Source organism: Lycium barbarum, chromosome 12 (genome assembly GCF_019175385.1).
Source record: "Lycium barbarum isolate Lr01 chromosome 12, ASM1917538v2, whole genome shotgun sequence".
Classification (NCBI taxonomy): domain Eukaryota; kingdom Viridiplantae; phylum Streptophyta; class Magnoliopsida; order Solanales; family Solanaceae; genus Lycium; species Lycium barbarum.
Genome location: NC_083348.1, coordinates 94,837,313 through 94,855,525, shown reverse-complemented (window position 1 = coordinate 94,855,525; position 18,213 = coordinate 94,837,313). Strand labels below are relative to the sequence as shown.

General features: G+C 34.2%; 2 protein-coding genes across 4 annotated transcripts; one reads left to right on the top strand and one right to left on the bottom strand.

The window, feature by feature from the left end:
- The first annotated feature begins 36 nt into the window (after nt 1-36).
- On the top strand, nt 37-4,184 carry LOC132622848 (F-box/kelch-repeat protein At3g23880-like). 3 transcript variants are annotated; one of them, XM_060337518.1, is made up of 4 exons: nt 37-494; nt 1,209-2,277; nt 2,358-2,392; nt 2,595-4,184. In XM_060337518.1, the coding sequence occupies exons 2-4, from the start codon at nt 2,136-2,138 to the stop codon at nt 3,690-3,692; spliced, it is 1,275 nt and encodes a 424-aa protein (XP_060193501.1). In that variant the 5' UTR covers nt 37-494; nt 1,209-2,135; the 3' UTR covers nt 3,693-4,184. The 3 variants fall into 3 exon arrangements, with proteins under 3 accessions (XP_060193501.1, XP_060193500.1, XP_060193502.1); XM_060337517.1 differs by having other exon boundaries at nt 37-2,277; XM_060337519.1 differs by lacking the exon at nt 2,358-2,392 and having other exon boundaries at nt 37-2,277.
- A 12,895-nt stretch (nt 4,185-17,079) lies between these two features.
- Nucleotides 17,080-17,881, bottom strand: LOC132624113 (uncharacterized). The gene is made up of 2 exons (XM_060338940.1): nt 17,531-17,881; nt 17,080-17,444 (listed from the first exon to the last, which is right to left on the bottom strand). Exons 1-2 carry the CDS (start codon nt 17,637-17,639, stop codon nt 17,155-17,157), a joined length of 399 nt encoding a protein of 132 aa, XP_060194923.1. The 5' UTR covers nt 17,640-17,881; the 3' UTR covers nt 17,080-17,154.
- Nucleotides 17,882-18,213: the final 332 nt, after the last annotated feature.

The window sequence follows — 18,213 nt, the reverse complement described above, 5'->3', positions numbered from 1 at the left end:
CCATCTATTTATAAAAGATTTCCTACAATGGAACGAAAAAGAGAACCCTCTAGACAATACTCAATATCTTTCTCTTTTCAAATTTTATTCTTTTTAAACTATACTACATTTTTTCCACAATAATTTACATTTACATTAGGTTAAGGTTGTATATGGATGATTGATTATTAATGATCTGATTGTTCTTTAAAAAAATTTTAAGGAGTATTATTTGCTAGTCCATTATGCTACTCATCTATTGTTTTAGCTTGCCCAGCTATTTGCCGCTCGATTATGCTACTCATCTGCTTATCCACAATCTTTCTCTCTCTTTTTTGTTTTTGGCAGAAAAAATTGCTAAGAAGCTTTTTGCTGTGACAATTTTGGAGCAGAAGAAAATTGAGAAATATGGTCATTGTAGACAAGGCGGTCAACGATGATAAATTCGCTATCGTTTTACACCCTATCACTATGAGAAACTTTAGCTTTTTCGTGGAGATACAATTCTTATCAAGGTTTTCAACGTGATCTTCTAACTGAAAGTCTCTAAATTGTATGTGGATTTTTTTCTTGATAAATATCTACATAATTTATGATAATTATTTAGTAATGTTTTGATGATAACTTTTCAGGGATACGATTTTCAACTATCTAATAGCGTAGTGTTTGAATTATTTAATGGTGTAGCGTTTGAACTACTTAATGGCTTATTTGTTGTTTGCATAAGTTCTCGGTATATTTCTCGCATATTTTACAGTTTATTGTCGGTAAACATATTTTTAGCGTTTCTTCTTTGTGTCTTTTTGTGCTCTTCAATTATGTCTTTATATTTGCTTACAAAGATAAATTTTCCTAACATAGTTTGGTTTTGATATTTTTTTTCCCCGTTCCTCTATTTCTTAATATTGAAGTCCTTTAATTTTATGTTGTTTTGGCTTTATTTTTCGAAAGTGATGCAAACATGAACATGCGCTCTAAGTTACAAGGACACAATATTGAAACAAGAACAAGCTAGGCTTGTAGTATCATCGATTGAAAACCTTGTCATTGGATCAAAGGAAACGGTCGTTGTTGGACCCGTAAATGTGCAAACTGATTCTGTTGAAGCTTTGCCATCATCTCAAACTTCAATAGTGTACACATGATCTAACTTAATTAGTAATTTTTATGAAAAATGAAATAACTCAATATACACATCTCTTCATGTTTAATTAGTTATATTGTTGCAGGATGGAGACAAGAAGAGGTTTATGAGAATTTGTTATGTCGAAGAGGTTCATGAGAATTTGTTACGTCCCTTATATCTTGCGCACATAAAAGTTGGTTTGTATATTTCTTTAATTATGGATTGATGATAACATATTTTTCAATATCGATATAAGGGTTTAACCTAATACTTATGACTTTAAGATCAACTCAGGTTTTTTCTGCTCAATTTTGGTGAATCACCAGTGCTATAAACATTATTATGACAATAATAGATGGCTTCCATGTGCGAGGATTATGCTACCTAAATATGGGTTTTGATAATTGAGATGAGTTTGTTCATATGAAGCATGAAATACCTTGCAAACTGAAGGCTTAAGTTTGCACAAACGATGAGTATTCACATGGTTTAGAAATTAGATATTCATTAATTTTGTCAAAATTTATGGAGAGGCAAATATCACATCAATTAAAGGTCAATTTTCTTTATGATTATTATGTAGTTTTTGAATTTCATATTTACCCCCCCTAATATTCAGGAATTTCAAAGGCTCAAATATGCCCCTAACGTTTGCGAAACTGAATAAATATGTCCTCCAATATTTTCCGTTAACTCAAAGGCATGTATGGCAAAAAAAAAAAAAAACGTTAGGGGCATCTTTGTACCAACCTTTTAATGATGGGCAAATGTGTAAAATTTCGCAATGGTTAGGAGCATAGCCTTTGCCATTTATAATATAAGAGTAAAATTTTACATACTTAACTCCAACTTAGTTAAATACTCTTGTAAAAAGAAAAGAAAAATAGAGTGGATGGGGGTAAGTAGAAGGACCAGTTAGTAAATCCAACGAGAATACAAGCAACCGCAGAACTGTGGAGAGTGAGAGAAAGAGAGAGCAACCCTAGCAAGCATCTCCAACATCAGAAACTTTATCCTATGAATTATCATAATGTTACCAGAGAAGAAGAAGAGTAAATCGATTTCAAATATTGGAAAGGGTAATCTTTTCAATCAAATTACAATTAGCAATGGAGAAGAAGCAAGTCAAAAGTTTAATCAGAAGAAGAAGAAATCAGATCAAATTTGTAAAGGTATCTGTTCCTTTCTGCTGCTGCTTTTTCTTTTAGTTTTTGTTTGCGCTCCACTACTATCTGCTCCTGCTTTATTTCAGGGAAGAATAGTACAGAGCAGATGGATGTTGATAAGGTGAGGAGTTTAATTGTTGTTGCTTGCTTGGACTTAGATTCTTTCATTGCTCTGTTTATGAGACAAACCCAACAAATCATTATAGTTTGAAGAAATCATGAATTTTTCCAGGTTTATCTTTTCTAAAGTCTGGCTTGAAATTATTTAATACTATTTGAATACCTTAAACAAATTGTCTGATCACATTTTCTTTTCTATCTAGCGAACTCACTTCCAAGAGGAAATTCTTGCGGACATCCTCAACAGATTACCTGTGCGGTCTCTTCTCCGATTCAAATGTGTTTCAAAATTATGGGAAACATTGATCTCCGAGCCTTACTTTAAGATGACGCATCTCAATCATGCCAAGAATGAACAGAATTCCCAAAAACTTCTTATACGTTGCCTTGAAAATGATTTATATTCCATGTATTGTGTTCCTTTATCATCGTCGGTTCAACCTGTTGAGAATGTACGAAAACTTGATTTCTCTGTCATCTCTAGACCATATAACTGCGCAATCCGTGGTTGTTGTGATGGGTTGGTTGTTATCCATGTTAATGATAATATTGATGGTCGACGCACTATACATTTGCTATGGAACCCCTCCACAGGAGAATCAATACTACTTCCCAATCCAGAGCTTCCAAAGCGGGAAGAATCTCGTTTGGGATTGGGTTATGACTCAACTTCTGGTGGCTATAAGATCCTTAAAATTCACACTAACATAGATCGTCCTGGTGAAATTCTTGCGCTGAAAAGTAGTTCCTGGAGAAATATTGATAAACATCCTCGTGGCATTTGCAATGAGATCGAAGCTATGCAGTCTTTGCCAATTGTAAACGAGGCATTTCATTGGATCGGTATTTTTGGAAGTCATTCTGTGGTTTCAAGAAATTATTTGGTGGTTTCATTTAGTATTTCAAGTGAAGTGTACGGAGAGATACCTTTGCCAGAGCAAATTTTATGCTCGAAGGCCAAAATCATTATTGGCGTTTCAGTATTGGAAGGTATGCTTTGTGTTTATTCTAATTCTTATCTTCAGAGGAAGGCAGCTTTAAAGTTATGGGTATTGAAAGACTATGGTGTCAAGGAATCTTGGACTACATTGTTAACTATCGAAGGTCCTTGGATTGATAAGGCCATGCCGAAATATAGGTTTGCGGATGGTGAACTGCTATTTTGGTGCCTAAGTCATAAATGTACAGGGCATGCTTTTAGGACATCCAGAGGGCCATTTAGATTATGGCCTCGATGTGATATCCTTCAGACTGGAATCACTTTTACAGAAAGCTTGATCTCTCCAAAATCACTTATTTAGTGTTGGCTTATGTATGATCGGTCTGCTTTACTTGAGCCGAGGGTCTATCGGAAACAGTCTTTCTACCTATAAAGGTAGGATAAAGTCTGCGTACACTCTATCCTCCTCAGACCCTACTTGTGAGATTACATTGGGTATGTCGTTGCTTATGTATGATCCAGGCACTTTTAATCTTTTTTCGGTTACCATGTTACAACCTCTAATTAGTTTTTCTATTGCTCGCTAGTTTTTAAGTCTCAAAATGTATTTACCAAAGATGTCAGCTTGCTTATTTCTTGTTCTCAGAGAAACAACAGGAGTGATTTCTTTGCTAAGAAAGACATGGTTACCCCCTCGTCTCTTGTACCTATTATTGTTTGTCTAGTCTTATATAATAGTGTAATTGTTTTGAATAAATGCACTGTCTATGCTTCAGCTGTAGTTCAGTGGAACAGTTCCTACCTGGATTAGAGGAAGAGACCTTATTCAAGAGAAGAGGATTATATATCTCAACTAATTTCTTATTTTCCGGTTTATGATGCCTTTCTACTATTTCTAGTTATGACTAGCATTTATGTGGATTCAACCAAGCATTATTTTTTTAAATCATCAGAAGTAAATAGAAATTGCTAGGATCGATTTGCGGTCATTGTTTGGTTTAGCGAGACATCGTCGCGAGTAAAAACAAATTCTAAGCACAGCTTTATCGGGATTATATGGAAAATTGGACAAAGTTTTCCCTATTTTAGGCTATCCGATTTTTTATTGCCTCAGCTAAATCACACAACAAAGAATATCCTAGACAAATCATCACCACCAGTATCCGTCAACCTTTTACAGCCAATAACACTATGTTTATCTAAAAATACGGTAAGAAAGTCTAGCACTGGTCACAAATTCATAATAATCAAAGAATAGACGATAATAAATAGTAGTAAATGTTACTAGTAATAAATAAGGGACACAACCCGCTCGAATCATTGCGGGTTAAACCAAACCGTCAAATCTGTGCACTTTAGCTAGGAAAGTCCTCATATGTGTCAATTGTTGCCTCTGTAAAAAATATTCGATCCGTTCCAAAATAAGTGTCACATTAGCAAAAACTATTTGTCTCAAAATAAGTGTCATCTTAAAAATTCAAAATAAAAATTAAGAAATATTTCTGTTTACACGGAAAATCGTTACAGTTGAATTTGCGTACGTGGTCAAGGACACGTGGATCAATATAACTAAAATAAGTGTCACATTAGCAAAAACTATTTGTCTCAAAATAAGTGTCATCTTAAAAATTCAAAATAAAAATTAAGAAATATTTCTGTTTACACGGAAAATCGTTACAGTTGAATTTGCGTACGTGGTCAAGGACACGTGGATCAATATAATCAAAATTATGAAATAGCAAGTAATAATTAACAAGACAAGTGAAAGTAAAGCATAGCTAGTTACGTAGCCTGGGCCTTGGACAAGCTTTGAACTAGAGTCTCTAGGCGATGAGACACTATGACCACCACGAATTAAGCAAGAAAGAGCAAATGCTAAGAATAATATAAGTATTTTGTATTATTGTCTAATGTTTCACATTACAGCCGTCCTACCTTGGTAGGGGTCAGGTCTACGTACACTCTACCCTCCCCAGACCCCACGGTGTGGGATTTCACTGGGTTGTTGTTGTATAATGTTTCAGATGCCTCACAATAGGATGAATACCTCTATTTATACTAGAGCTATGTGGTACATGATCCACAAATCATGTCCTTTGCATTACCAATATTAATGCCAATGGTAATAAAAAGTAATAAAGGGATTCAATGCTATGACAATGAAGGGCAATAATGCACATTAAGATCGGAGGACAACTTGGGGTTTCTCGTAACGGTTGCACATTGAATGACGTTTGACGGGGTGTTGTCTCCGGTAGAGGCTGTCGAGTTACTCCTCCGGAGCGTCGTTATGCTTTCCCGGAGTCCCTCGCTTATTGACTCAAATCTGACATGTCACCATCGCAACGTGTCATCCTTTGATATATCCACTTGGTGTTGACGAATTTTACCCTATACAGGCACCCAATTCTAGCTCAACAATTTACACTTTACGTACTTTAGCAAATCATATTGCATGTTGTCTACTTTTTGTACTAGCTCCACATTGTTCTTCAAGGCTGATTGTTCATCCTGAGTCATCTTTATTGAAAGATTTCTTCAAGCTCATACGACCTAGGATTGATTATCATATTATCGTTTTATGATTACTTGATTCCATCACTTTATCATTTGCTATTTACCTTTATCTATAACGAACCAATCAACGTATTCTTTAAACCACCAAATAAATTCAACTGCACCTTCTAAGAGTAAACAGTTTGGCAAGGATAATTGTGGTCAATAAAGGATAATTCCACTACTTTAAATTTTGAGGGGTCGGTGGTAGCTGGTTAAGAGACCACTTATTCATGTATTATTCTCTGAATAACCAATACAATATTTGGTAGCTAGCAAAGAGACATCTTATTCATATATTAATTTTTGCACACTTATACCGTGTTTGGTAGCTAGTTAGGAAGTAAGTTATTCATGTATAAAATTAGTACGACGTTTGGTTTGCAATTTAGAAACCCGCATAACTAATACATGTATAACTTTATGAGGAATCTATGTATTATTTTATATGGGGTAGAAGATCGAATTACTAATACATGAAATAAAAAATTGAAATGACAATATTACCCTCTTTTCTAAACAATTTTTAGTATAATATTTTTATTTTTAATTGTAAATAAATATTTTAAAAAGTATATAATATTTATTAACTTTTAATAAACAAACCAACATTTAAAATAATAATTTACGCATAACTAAATCATGCATAAGTAAACCTTGCATAACTAATAGCTGCATAACTAACAGCAAAAACAACAACAACATACCCAGTATAATCCCATTAGATGGCGTATGGAAGGGTAGAGTGTACGCAAGCCTTACCCTTACCTCTTGATGGATGGGGAGACTGTTTTCGATAGACTCTCGGCTCAAAGAAAGATGAAAAAGCAACAGTAATAATAAGTAGTAATAGCAGCGAGATAGTAGGACGACGAAGTAAAAAAAAAAAAACTAATACCTTCATACCTAAATCATGCTTAATTAATACCTTCATTACTAATACCCGTATAATTAATACCTACATTACTAATACCTAAATCAATTAACATTTGATTGAAAGGAATTTGTGCGAGTCACTTATGAATTCTAATGTGACTATGAGCCTGTTTGGATTGGCTTATAAGTTGCTAAAAAATAGCTTATAAGTTGTTTTGAGTGTTTGACTGGCCAGCTTATAAGACATTTTGTGCTTAAAATAAGCTCAAAAATATATGGGCTCGTTTGGCTTAACTTATTTAAAACAGTTTAGAAACAAAAAAAAAAAAAAAAAAAAAAAAAAAGGAAAAAAAATTGAGCTATCCTAACTTTTTTTTTTTTTTTGGCTTATAAGTTGATTTTTTTTAGCTCATCCAAACAGGCTCTATGTTCTCTCTCTATTTTTATAAAAATTACTTTTCTGGAGAAATTCTTTTGACTAGGAGCCCGTTTGGATTGGCTTATAAGTTGCTTATAAGCTGTTTTCAGCTTTTTTGAGTGTTTGGTTGGCCAGCTTAAAGTCATTTTGTGCTTAAAATAAGCTCAAAAGAATAATTGGGCACATTTAACTTAGTTTATCTAAAGCAGCTTATAAGCTGAAAACAGCTTATAAATCAAAAAAAATAAGTTAGACTATCCCAACTTATTTTTTTTAGCTTATAAGCTGTTTACAGCTTATAAGCATAAGCCCATCCAAACAGGCTCTAGATCTTGTTTTATTTTACCCAAGATTCAAGGAGTACTAGTACGATGTTTAGGTGGACCCTTGTGTTTAGGCATTTTTTTGCACGGACTCAAACGCAGTGGTCTTTAATTTTTGTCCCTCACATGGTCTTTAAAAACATCATTTCACCCCTGAATTTGGCACGAAAAATTACTTTAATAACTAAACTTAAGTTGTATTTATATATCCCTTTAACAACTTAAGTTTCAATTAGTTTTCACCCTAAAAAAATAATACCACTCTCACAATGTGAGATGTATTACACTTGCGCCACGTCATTGCCACGTCGTTGCCATGTCAAAAACTACCAACCCTTCATTTTTTGTTTTTCTTTTATTATTTCTACTCTTCCTTCTTCTTTCTCCCTTTTCTCTTTTTTTTTTCTCATCCTCACCACACTTGCAGCAACCGCCGCCGCCGCCGCCACCACCATAACCACCGTCGCCTTAAATCAACCCAACTCAAAAATCCCATCTTTGTCAAATATTTTCTTTTATTAATCATATTTCCACGTTAATTAATTCCTAATCAATTATTAACCCATATTCCTAATCAATTGTTAACCCAATTATTAACCCATATTTCCACGTCCATATTTCCAAATTGGACGAACTGCCCTTCAAAAAAAAAAAAAATCATCACCATCATCTTTTAACACCCACTACTACCACCATCTCCCCACCAAATTTCATCCAATTCCTTCTCAAATTAGTCCCACTTACACTCAAATTCGTCCAAATTGGTTATTTTGGTTGTTATTGTTGGCCATTATTATTATTATTATTATTATTATTATTAGCAACCCCATTTCTTGCATAACCATTAATCTATAACTTTATTTTTGAAAGAAAACAAAATTCAAAATCAAGAAACCAAAAAATGGTGAAAATGAAAAGAAAAGAATGATGAGAATATAGAGAGAAAGAGGGATTTGTGAAGAAGAAGAAGAAGGAGGAGGAGGAAGGTGGTGGGGGCGGGGCTGTCACGACCCGACTAGGGGCCATGACGGGTATCCGGGGCTAACCACCGAGCACCGCTCATACCATAACCCATCGTACTCATCAAGCGTTCATTCATTAATCTTATACTCAAATCATAGGAAAATCATTTTTCACTTGGAAACATAATTACCTTTATATGCATAAGCCCTTCGGCTATCAAAGTAATGTACATACAATAGGGACATCGTGAGACCATGCTACCCACACATACGTATCTACGAGCCTCTACTAGAGTACTAGACATATGGACGGGACAGGACCCCGTCATGCCCAAAACATATATATATATATATATATATATATATATACAAAAGGATAAATCAATGGCACCTCCGGAATAATGGGGTGCTCGAAAAGTCTGCTAGTACCTCCTACGAGTCTGGATCACCTCCCTGCCTACCTGTGGGCATGAACACAGCGTCCAAAGAAAACGGACGTCAGTACGAACATTGTACTGAGTATGTAAGGCATGGATAAAATGAACATCACAGAGAAATCATAAGACATAAGATGAAAATATAATCTGCTTAACTTTTAAGAGTGGATGCATTTCATACATATATCATATATATTCGTAGTACGTGTATCATTGGATCATATATATATATCATCATCGTTAACCTGCGTCCGGGTAAACCTCATACGCCGCCCACTAGTGGTAATTATGTTCGGCCTTCTAGGCGCAGTGGAATCATAAGCAGCCCGCCTTAGCGATGACATGTCCAGCCATTTGGGCACGGTGGAATCACAAGCAGCCCGCCTTTGCGGTGACATGTCCGGCCATTTAGGCACGGTGGAATTGTATCATCGTGAGCACATCATAAACTTAACATTATTGTACATCTCATAGGCATATCATGACCTTATCATAACTTAGCATCATTATACATTTATCATCAAAACATACATTAGAACTTGAAGGTAACTATGGCGATGTCGGGGTGACATAAGGTCGTGAACCCCCGATTACATTATGGAGTGATCATAATCATTATGTCACACCTTGAGGGGACTAACATTTTATGGTGAGTGTACACAAGGAAAAACATCAATGGAACCGTGCTTAGGATCATAAACCTCATGGACATCGCATATTACTCGAGGATTCTCTATACTTAAACTCATCATCATCATTATTATGCTCGTATCGTATCTCTTTTCTTTATCATGTGCGTATGTAGCTCTTTATAGTCATAGACTCGTAATTTTCGTTACTTAGGAAGATTATGGAAAAATAGGAAGATTCATGCCATAGGAGTCATGCCTTAGAAGGAAAGGATTATACTTACATACCTCTTTCGTTTAGTTATTCTATTGTTTGATCGTTCTCCTTCGATGCTCGCGTTTCTACCTTCAAGAAAGTTCGAATTAACATTAGCTAATCGATTATAAGAACATGCTTACTAAGGCTAGAGAAAATTGAGCAGCATTTCCTTTGTTTATACAACTTTCCTGATATTACATATCAACTCTCAAATCTCCATAACAACATTGACAATATTATAAGCAATAATTGTCATTCATCTACATTATCCACATTTCACAATTTCACTTCAATTCCTCCATAATCATGGTCATAGTACACTATTATGTTCACTCATATACAATGTTTATCCCATGTTCTTAATATCATTTATAACGTGATCATAATCATAACATATCAAGAATCATCACTCGATCCAAGCTACTACTAAAAAATGACATTATTCCCATATTCATGACCCATTTTCTATCTCCTTCTACAATCCAAGTCTTTCAACCTCTCAATAACTTAAATAACATGGAAAGACCATGAAACTTACCTTAGATGTCATAGGGATAAGCCTTGGGTGGAAATACTTCACTTGAGCCAAAACCCTAGTTCACCTCCAATGAAATTTCTTGACTTAGATGATCTCTAATGAGTTTCGTATACTTGGTTTTCTTAGTTTGATGAAGTTGATCATAAATTTCTCTTGAGTTCTTATGGATGAAGAGTGGAGAGAGTTATAGAGTGTTCTTCAAGTGTTGGGTGAAAATGAAATGAAATAATGAACTTGGTCCCCTTTTTAATAACTTAAAAATCTGATCCGTCGGGAAAATATACGGACACTTATACGGCCGTATAAACTTTTACGGTCCGTATAAGTGACCGTGAAATTGCCTCTTCAACATCTCGCTTCTGTGACGATTATACGGCACATTATACGGTCCGTATAATTTTATACGGTTCGTATAAGTGACTGTATAATCCCATCAATGAGAGACCTTTACTGTGACGATTCTGCGGACCATTATACGGACCGTATAAACATTATACGGACCGTATAATCGGCCGTGTAACCCATTTTTTCTCTGATCTTGTTCTCGTCACTTCGTTTGATCTCCAATCCTTATGGAACCTTCTTGATACTTGTTTAACACCTCATTAACGATCTAAGGGACATTATAATTCTTCTCTAAGACACTATTAAATCATCATTAACTTATTACTCGTAAATCCTTTCCGATACACATCGTATGCCTTGCCCTCTCTTGTCAAACTTTCTCCTCTTACTCCGAATGTCTTTGCAAAATCTCAATTAGGGTCATCAAATGTCATTTCTCACTTATTGCAATACCGTATACTTCGTGCCTTTCGTTAGTCTATTTACTGTGCATCAAGGGGGAATTTTTCAGGGTGTAACAGGGGCTGTGGGATGAAAAAGAAGAAAGTGATGGGGGCAGGGCTGTGGGGTGAAGAAGAAGAAGAAGGTGGTGGGGGCGAGGTTGTGGGGGGTGGCAAGGGGGGAGAGGGGCGGGGGTTGTGAAGAAGGAGGTTGAAACAATGGGGAAGAAGGAGAGGATGAAGAAGGAGGTTGAAACAATAGGGAAGAAGGAGAGGAGGGGTGAGTTGGGGTTGGGGGTGGGGGTGGGGGTAGAAGAAGGGAGAAAGGCTAAAAGGGTTAGGGTTATGGGGCCCAGCTTTATTTTTTATTTTTATTTTATTTTTTAATTGTATATTATTTTTATTTTATTTTGTAATTGTATAATAATAATAATATATATATATCGGCGGGTCCACTTTTTGTGTTGTTTACTCTCTTCATTTTTTTTTTGTTTTTTTTTTTTGCCACGTCAGCATTTGGGGTTGTATTTAATTAAGATGAAAGTTATTAAGGCGGGTATATAAATACAACTTAAGTTTAATTGCTAAAGTAATTTTTCCTGCCAAGTTCAGGGGTTAAATGATGTCTTTTCTCTTTATTTAATAAAAATATCAGGACATGTTTCGCAATGCATAATATTTGTAATATTTTTATTTTTTAATTTCTAAAATTAAAATTTTACCTCGCTCGACATAAATTATATGGGAATTAAGTTATGCAGCATAAGTTTTGCAATATTTTTCAGATTATGTTGAGTGTTAATTTTTTTTTTTTGTCTGACATAATTCGCATGTATGTTATGATACATATGCCAAAGTTAAACGTAAACTATACCGAACAAAATTTAAAATTATGCATTTTTCCTTGTCAGACATAATTTGCGTATATGTTATGATATATATGCCGAAGTTGAAACGTAAAATACGTTTTGTGAAATCTAAATTATGCCGCGGTAAAAATGCAAGGGGAAAAAAAAATCACAAATTTAAGGACACAAATTAAAGAACACCCCGAAATAGGGACATTTGTGCGAATGACACGTGTTTACTTGGAGCAAGGCCCAAGTCTTATTCCCAACAACAGTCTTCTTTTGGGGTGGTCTTTAAATTTTGCCCCTCATATTTGAAATCTTTAAGATTTGCCCTTCGGCTAAACCCCATGGGTTCCAGGTTCGAACCCCCACACAGTCAAAATTTTTAAAAAAATTCGCAAGGCAGAGTTAAAATTCGCTATGCCCCTACCGGCATACACTTGTGAAGGAATTACCAAAGTTATGCTGGACCCGACATACTTATGCCTTATGGGCAGACTTGGCATAAGTATGCTGGGTCCGACATAACTTTGGTAATTCCTTCACAAGTTTATGCCGGATCCGGCATAAAAGTTTGCCCATTAAAAGTATGCCCCCAACGGCATAAAATTGTCAAGGAATTACCAAACTTATGCCGGTCCCGGCATACTTATGCCTTATGGGCAGACTTGGCATAAGTATGCCGGGTCCGGCATAACTTTGGTAATTCCTTCACAAGTTTATGCTGGGTCTAGCATCAAAGTTTGCCCATTAAAAGTATGCCCCCACCGGATGAGGGTACCTAGGAAGAATTTCATTGTCCTCCTCCCAATATTATTACAGAACTAAAAGGCTTCATGGTGAAAACTTTGTGTGTGGCCTCTTCCACTCATCGTCATGCAAATGCTGTCAACAATTATCATAGTGTTAATACTCATGAAAAAACTAGGCTTAGATATAATGGAACAAAATCACGACAACTACTCTTTTCTAACACTACCCCATAATATATTAACAAGAGCAGTTATAATATATCCAATACAGGAAATGTAGCAAAGAAAGTCTTTAGGCCACATTGACACAAAAACCACTTGAATTTTAATAGAGCATTTTGATGTCACAAAATCTGTAAAAAGTTGACATGAGATCTCAAAGTTATGCCGGACTCGGCATAAACTTATGAAGGAATTACCAAAGTTATACCGGACCCGGCATACTTATGCCAAGTCTGCCCATAAGGCATGAGTATGCCGGATCCGGCATAACTTTGGTAATTCCTTCATAAGTTTATGCCGGGTCCGGCATACACGCGACCCAAACCTTGCCTTGCAGTTTTCTGCATAACCTTGCTTGAGCGGGGGTTCGAACTCAGAACCTCATGATTTCTGCGTGAACGCTCAGTGTTGCAATGCGAAGGGCAAAAATTAAAGACCAGCAATAAGAGGGGCATAATTTAAAGACCATAAATATGAGGGGCAAAATTTAAAGATCACCCCAAAAGAAAGGCAATCCGCGCAAAAAAATGACAACAGTGCACGCCCATTTCCCATCAACTGTCCATATCCTTTTGTTTCCTGATATGAATTTCAAAAACCTAATTTTGAATTATATGCTTCATCAACAGTCCATATCCTTTTGTTTCATGCATGCAATATGTTATAATGCCATTTGATATATCATAAAGTGTTCTTATCGCACATTGCGGTTCAAAAATTTAAAATGTTTATGCATGTTTCAAACGTATATTACGAAAATAAGTTAATTACTTAAAATATATCGCGTTCTTTAGTTATACATATTAGCCTTATTAAACAATAAAAATATAAACGGTTCCACTTGAGACCGGCGTACATTATTAAAGGAGGTGATATATTTTATTTAGTTAACTTATTTAATGAGATATCTAGTGTTATTATGATATCCTATACTCCCTCCGTTCACTTTTACTTATCCAGTATTCCAAAAATAGATTTTCACTTTTACTTGTGACTTTTATTATATCACGACGAGACAAATTTTTTTTCTGTTTTACCCATAGTATTAAATACTCACTTCAAATCATTTTTCAAATCCAATAAAAATATGCACCAATTAATATGGGCACATTGATAAATTATGCATTTCGTTTATTATTTCTTAAGGGGTGTACATAGTAAAAAGTTGACAAGTAAAAGTGAACGGAGGGAGTACTTAATAATATTTAAAACAAAATCGTTTTTTTTTTTTTCCAAACAAACTTGTTTGGGTTTAGGTTTATGAGTTTTTTTGAAATTTATTTATTCTTAAACAGATTAGGTTAATCACAATAAGTAAGATTAATATTTATAATATAATTGAACCCCCTCTTTTAAGCAATTCCAACTATTATAATTTCATCCACCCGCCTAGCTCCTTCGAAATCTAAAAAGGATTGGGACCATTTCAAATTAAGAGACTTCATTATTTAAAATTCAAGTAACCCACCAGCAGTATAATAATATTAAGATTCTTCATGGTATACAAATTACATGCAAATTTGTATTAGGATGAGGCTTAGATATTACAATCTTATTCAACAAGTAATTATTTTTTAATAATATTTTTAACTTTTGGAGAGTAACAAAATCGTCTAATATTTAAAGAATATTTTGCATTATATACAGTGATCATGGTAAAATATGTTTGCTTAATGCTAATAGGATAAAATATTATTTATAATACATGATTTATATTGAACTGAGGAGGAGCGAGATTTTCGGAATTTTGAATTAGCCCGTCATATTTTGTAGCAAATGCTAAAACCCGTGTGCTTCCTTCACAAGTGCCAAAAAAAAAAAAAAAAAAAGAGAGAGAGAGAGAGAGAAAGAAAGAAGAAGCAGCAGCAGCTAATATTGAGGGCGTATTAAATAATTTTGCAAGTAAAAATTAATTGAAATTTTGGGGTTGGAACTATGTTTATGCAAATCGAGAAATTAGGGGGCTGGTTTTGGGAGTCCGGAACCAAAATGAGCAAAAAAAAAAAAAAAAAAAAAAAAAAGGAATGAACCAAACTACCCTAAGAACAAAATGTGGTACGAAAATACCCTTAACCCAGTAATTTACTGCGTTATATAAAAGTCACTTAACGTCCCACGTTAAAGTGAGAAACTTGGGAGTTGGGGTGAGTTTGTATAGCGCATGAAAAAGCTGCACTATGTAATTTTATTTTATTTTTTTAAAAAAAAAAACCTCAAAACTCGGGTGACGGACTTTAACGTGGGACGTTAAGTGACTTTTATATAACGCAGTAGATTACTGCGTTAAGGATATTTTGGTACCACATTTTTTTCTTGAGGTATTTTGGTTCATTCCATCTTTTTTTTGGGTCATTTAGGTTCCGGACTCTGGTTTTGGGAGGGTTTCGTCCGTACAAGGTAAGGAATTTATATGGAAATACTGCTAAAATATGAATACTATTAAAACTTGTATAGTTATGAATTACAGTAATAATTTTCATCCTCACCGCAAGAAAATCTGCTAAGCAGTTTCAGGTTTTTCTTTGTTAAAACTACCCCAAAAAAAAAAAAAAAAAAAACTCTGAGTAAATTTTGATATTGGTATTTCAATTTTTTACTATAAAATTTACAATTAGAAATATTTATGTAATTCATCCATCTAAGTAAAATAGTGAATTTCAATAGTACTATGATTATTATATCTAATTTCCAAAATATGCTTGGAATCAATTTTGTTACTAGTAATATTTAATAATTAAATTTACGTAGTAGAACTGCAGTAAAAGTAGCACTAAAAATTTAGGTTGTTTACTGTCATGAACATTTTAAAACAATTATTGAACATTTTTTTTGTGCGGACCCTTCAAAGGCACTGGTCTTTAATTTTTGCCGTCAAATTTGAAATCTTCAATTTTTTCCCTTCGTCTAAAACTCATGAGTTCTGGGTTTGAACCCCAGCTCAACCAAATATTTAAAAAAAAAGTCGAAAGGTAGAAGTTTGTACCAAATTTAGGCCTATTTGGGCAAAAGTTAAGCCTTAAGACAGAGGTTTATAAAATTTCAACTAAGTTTAAAAAAAAAATTGTCTGATGCATGAAGGCAAAGTTCTGTCTTAAGGCAAAATTTTGCCTTCTCCCTGAGCCAAAGTTTTGCCTGGTGAAGGCAGAGTTTTGCAAAGCTCTATCTTGCTAATTCAAACTCTACCTTGCGATTTGTTTTTAATTTTTGACTAAGCGGGGATTTGAATCCGAAATCAAGTAATTTTTAGCGAAGGACAAAAATTAAAGACCACCAATTTGAGGGACAAAAATTAAAGGCCAGTGCCTTTGAAGGCCAATCGTGCAAATGACCCATTATTGAATCCCCAAATAGTTGTACTAAATATTCTGTTGGACCGGCATATTTCAACTTTTGCAATGAAATAATAAATATCCGATTATAATCAAGGAAAAAATTGTATAATTCTCAATAATAGTGATGTCATTTAAAACGAAGCATCTGAAATATTGTACATAATAATGATTTCAAAATTTATGTAAATCATTTTATATTTTTGAATATCTCTGAATGCTTGTACATTCAGTCTATATTTAACTATCATAACTTTCAAGAATTACAAGAAATAAACTATTCAAATTTTAATATTTGTTGGATTTTTTTCTTAACATAAAATTTCACATCATATTTATACTTTATTTTACCTACACAAATATAATATATGAGTAAATTTAACATCTTCAACACCATATTTTGTTAAATACCCTTTGTAAAATGAGTATTTATTACTCTGGTGAAATTTTCATTTAATTGGGCAACAAGCTAAGTTGAGACCACTAAACCTATCCTAGACCAGTAAATGCAACAGGCTCTAAGAACTTTCAGCTCGTTTAAATCCAACTCCCCTTCTTTATGTCCTTTCATTGTAGTTCATTTAGCTAGAATTGTATAACTTTATATAGTTCGATTGATGTTGATAAATCCAATAGTTGGCACAGTATAGGCTGCGAGAGAAGATATGTATTTTGCTCCAGATGTTTGGACTATATCGAAACAAAAGAAAGACTTAAAGACTAGTGCATTGCACAGCAATTAAAGCACACAACGTTCAAAAAATAAACGCAACTAATGCATAAAAATAGCTCTAATTTAGGCTAGAAAAAAGAATACTTCAACAGAGTTCTTGGAAAAATCTTTACAAGAAGTTAACACATACAAAAAGCTCCAACGAATGTGTAATTAAAGACTAAAATGAATAAGCAGGGAAGTAAGACAGAGACAAAGAGTGCAGCAAAGAATAGTAAATCCAATAGTCCCGCCAACCATCCCCAAAAGTTCAGCACATTGAGATATGTAATCCAAATATTCTTTCTTGCTCTTCTTGTCATAATATAAACTTGCATTAGTAGCTGTATAATTCCAACCTTGCTTACATGTCAAACACCTCTCCATTCTCTCTTTGATCTTCACTTCTTCTATTCTTTGCTTTAATACTTGTAAGTTTGCATCGACAACATGCCTTGATTTACCTGCAATAATAATATAATTTTAATAGAAAATACAATTAAAAATAGCAGATATACAAGAAAAGAAAAAAAATAAACAAATTATATACCTTCATCCTCGTAGCTCTGAGCTCTGACTTGCGGTACCTTTTGACGGATCCTATACTTGCTAGATGACATAATGGTTGCTGGACATTTAACAACTGAAGAAGCCATCATGAGAAGTTTTTTTTAATTGAAATCGTTTGGTTCTTTAAATCTATCTAGCACCCTGGAGAAGGGGCACGGTATTGCATTGAAATTTTTGAACGGGAGAACAACAAATTGGAATTGCCCAATAAAACATTCAAGCACCATTCTGAAGTTCTTATATATGCAAGAATCCTCTGCTGATAACTCTTTTGAATTATGATTGTGTAATCGAGCAAAAAAAAATATTTTTTTGTTTCAACATTTGTGTCACATCTGAGAGATAACATAGAATTTTATCACTTCGTTAACATGCAATTTTTCTTTTACTATTTTTGTCTTTACCTAATGTTGTGTTGGGGCTTTCTTAGCGAGACAACACAATAATCATCAACAAGATCTGGGAATAAAATATGATAAAAAAATTGTTAATTAGGTGCGTCCTCGATACGAAAAAGAAGGGACATTGAACCCGGATTAAATTAATTAGGAGTTTGTTTCTGGATTTACAAAGTCAATATACAATTATACACGACATTGAAATGACAGTTTATTCATCGAACATGTCTGTTTATTATGAGAGTTTATTCATCGAACATGTCTG

Coding starts and splice junctions, on each gene's coding strand:
- LOC132624113 (XM_060338940.1), bottom strand. CDS start 17,639: ATGATGGCTTCTTCAGTTGTTAAATGTCCAGCAACCATTATGTCATCT. Junction 17,445..17,530: donor TCAGAGCTACGAGGATGAAG/GTATATAATTTG, acceptor TTATTATTGCAG/GTAAATCAAGGCATGTTGTC.
- LOC132622848 (XM_060337518.1), top strand. CDS start 2,136: ATGTTACCAGAGAAGAAGAAGAGTAAATCGATTTCAAATATTGGAAAG. Junction 2,278..2,357: donor ATCAGATCAAATTTGTAAAG/GTATCTGTTCCT, acceptor GCTTTATTTCAG/GGAAGAATAGTACAGAGCAG. Junction 2,393..2,594: donor AGCAGATGGATGTTGATAAG/GTGAGGAGTTTA, acceptor TTTTCTATCTAG/CGAACTCACTTCCAAGAGGA.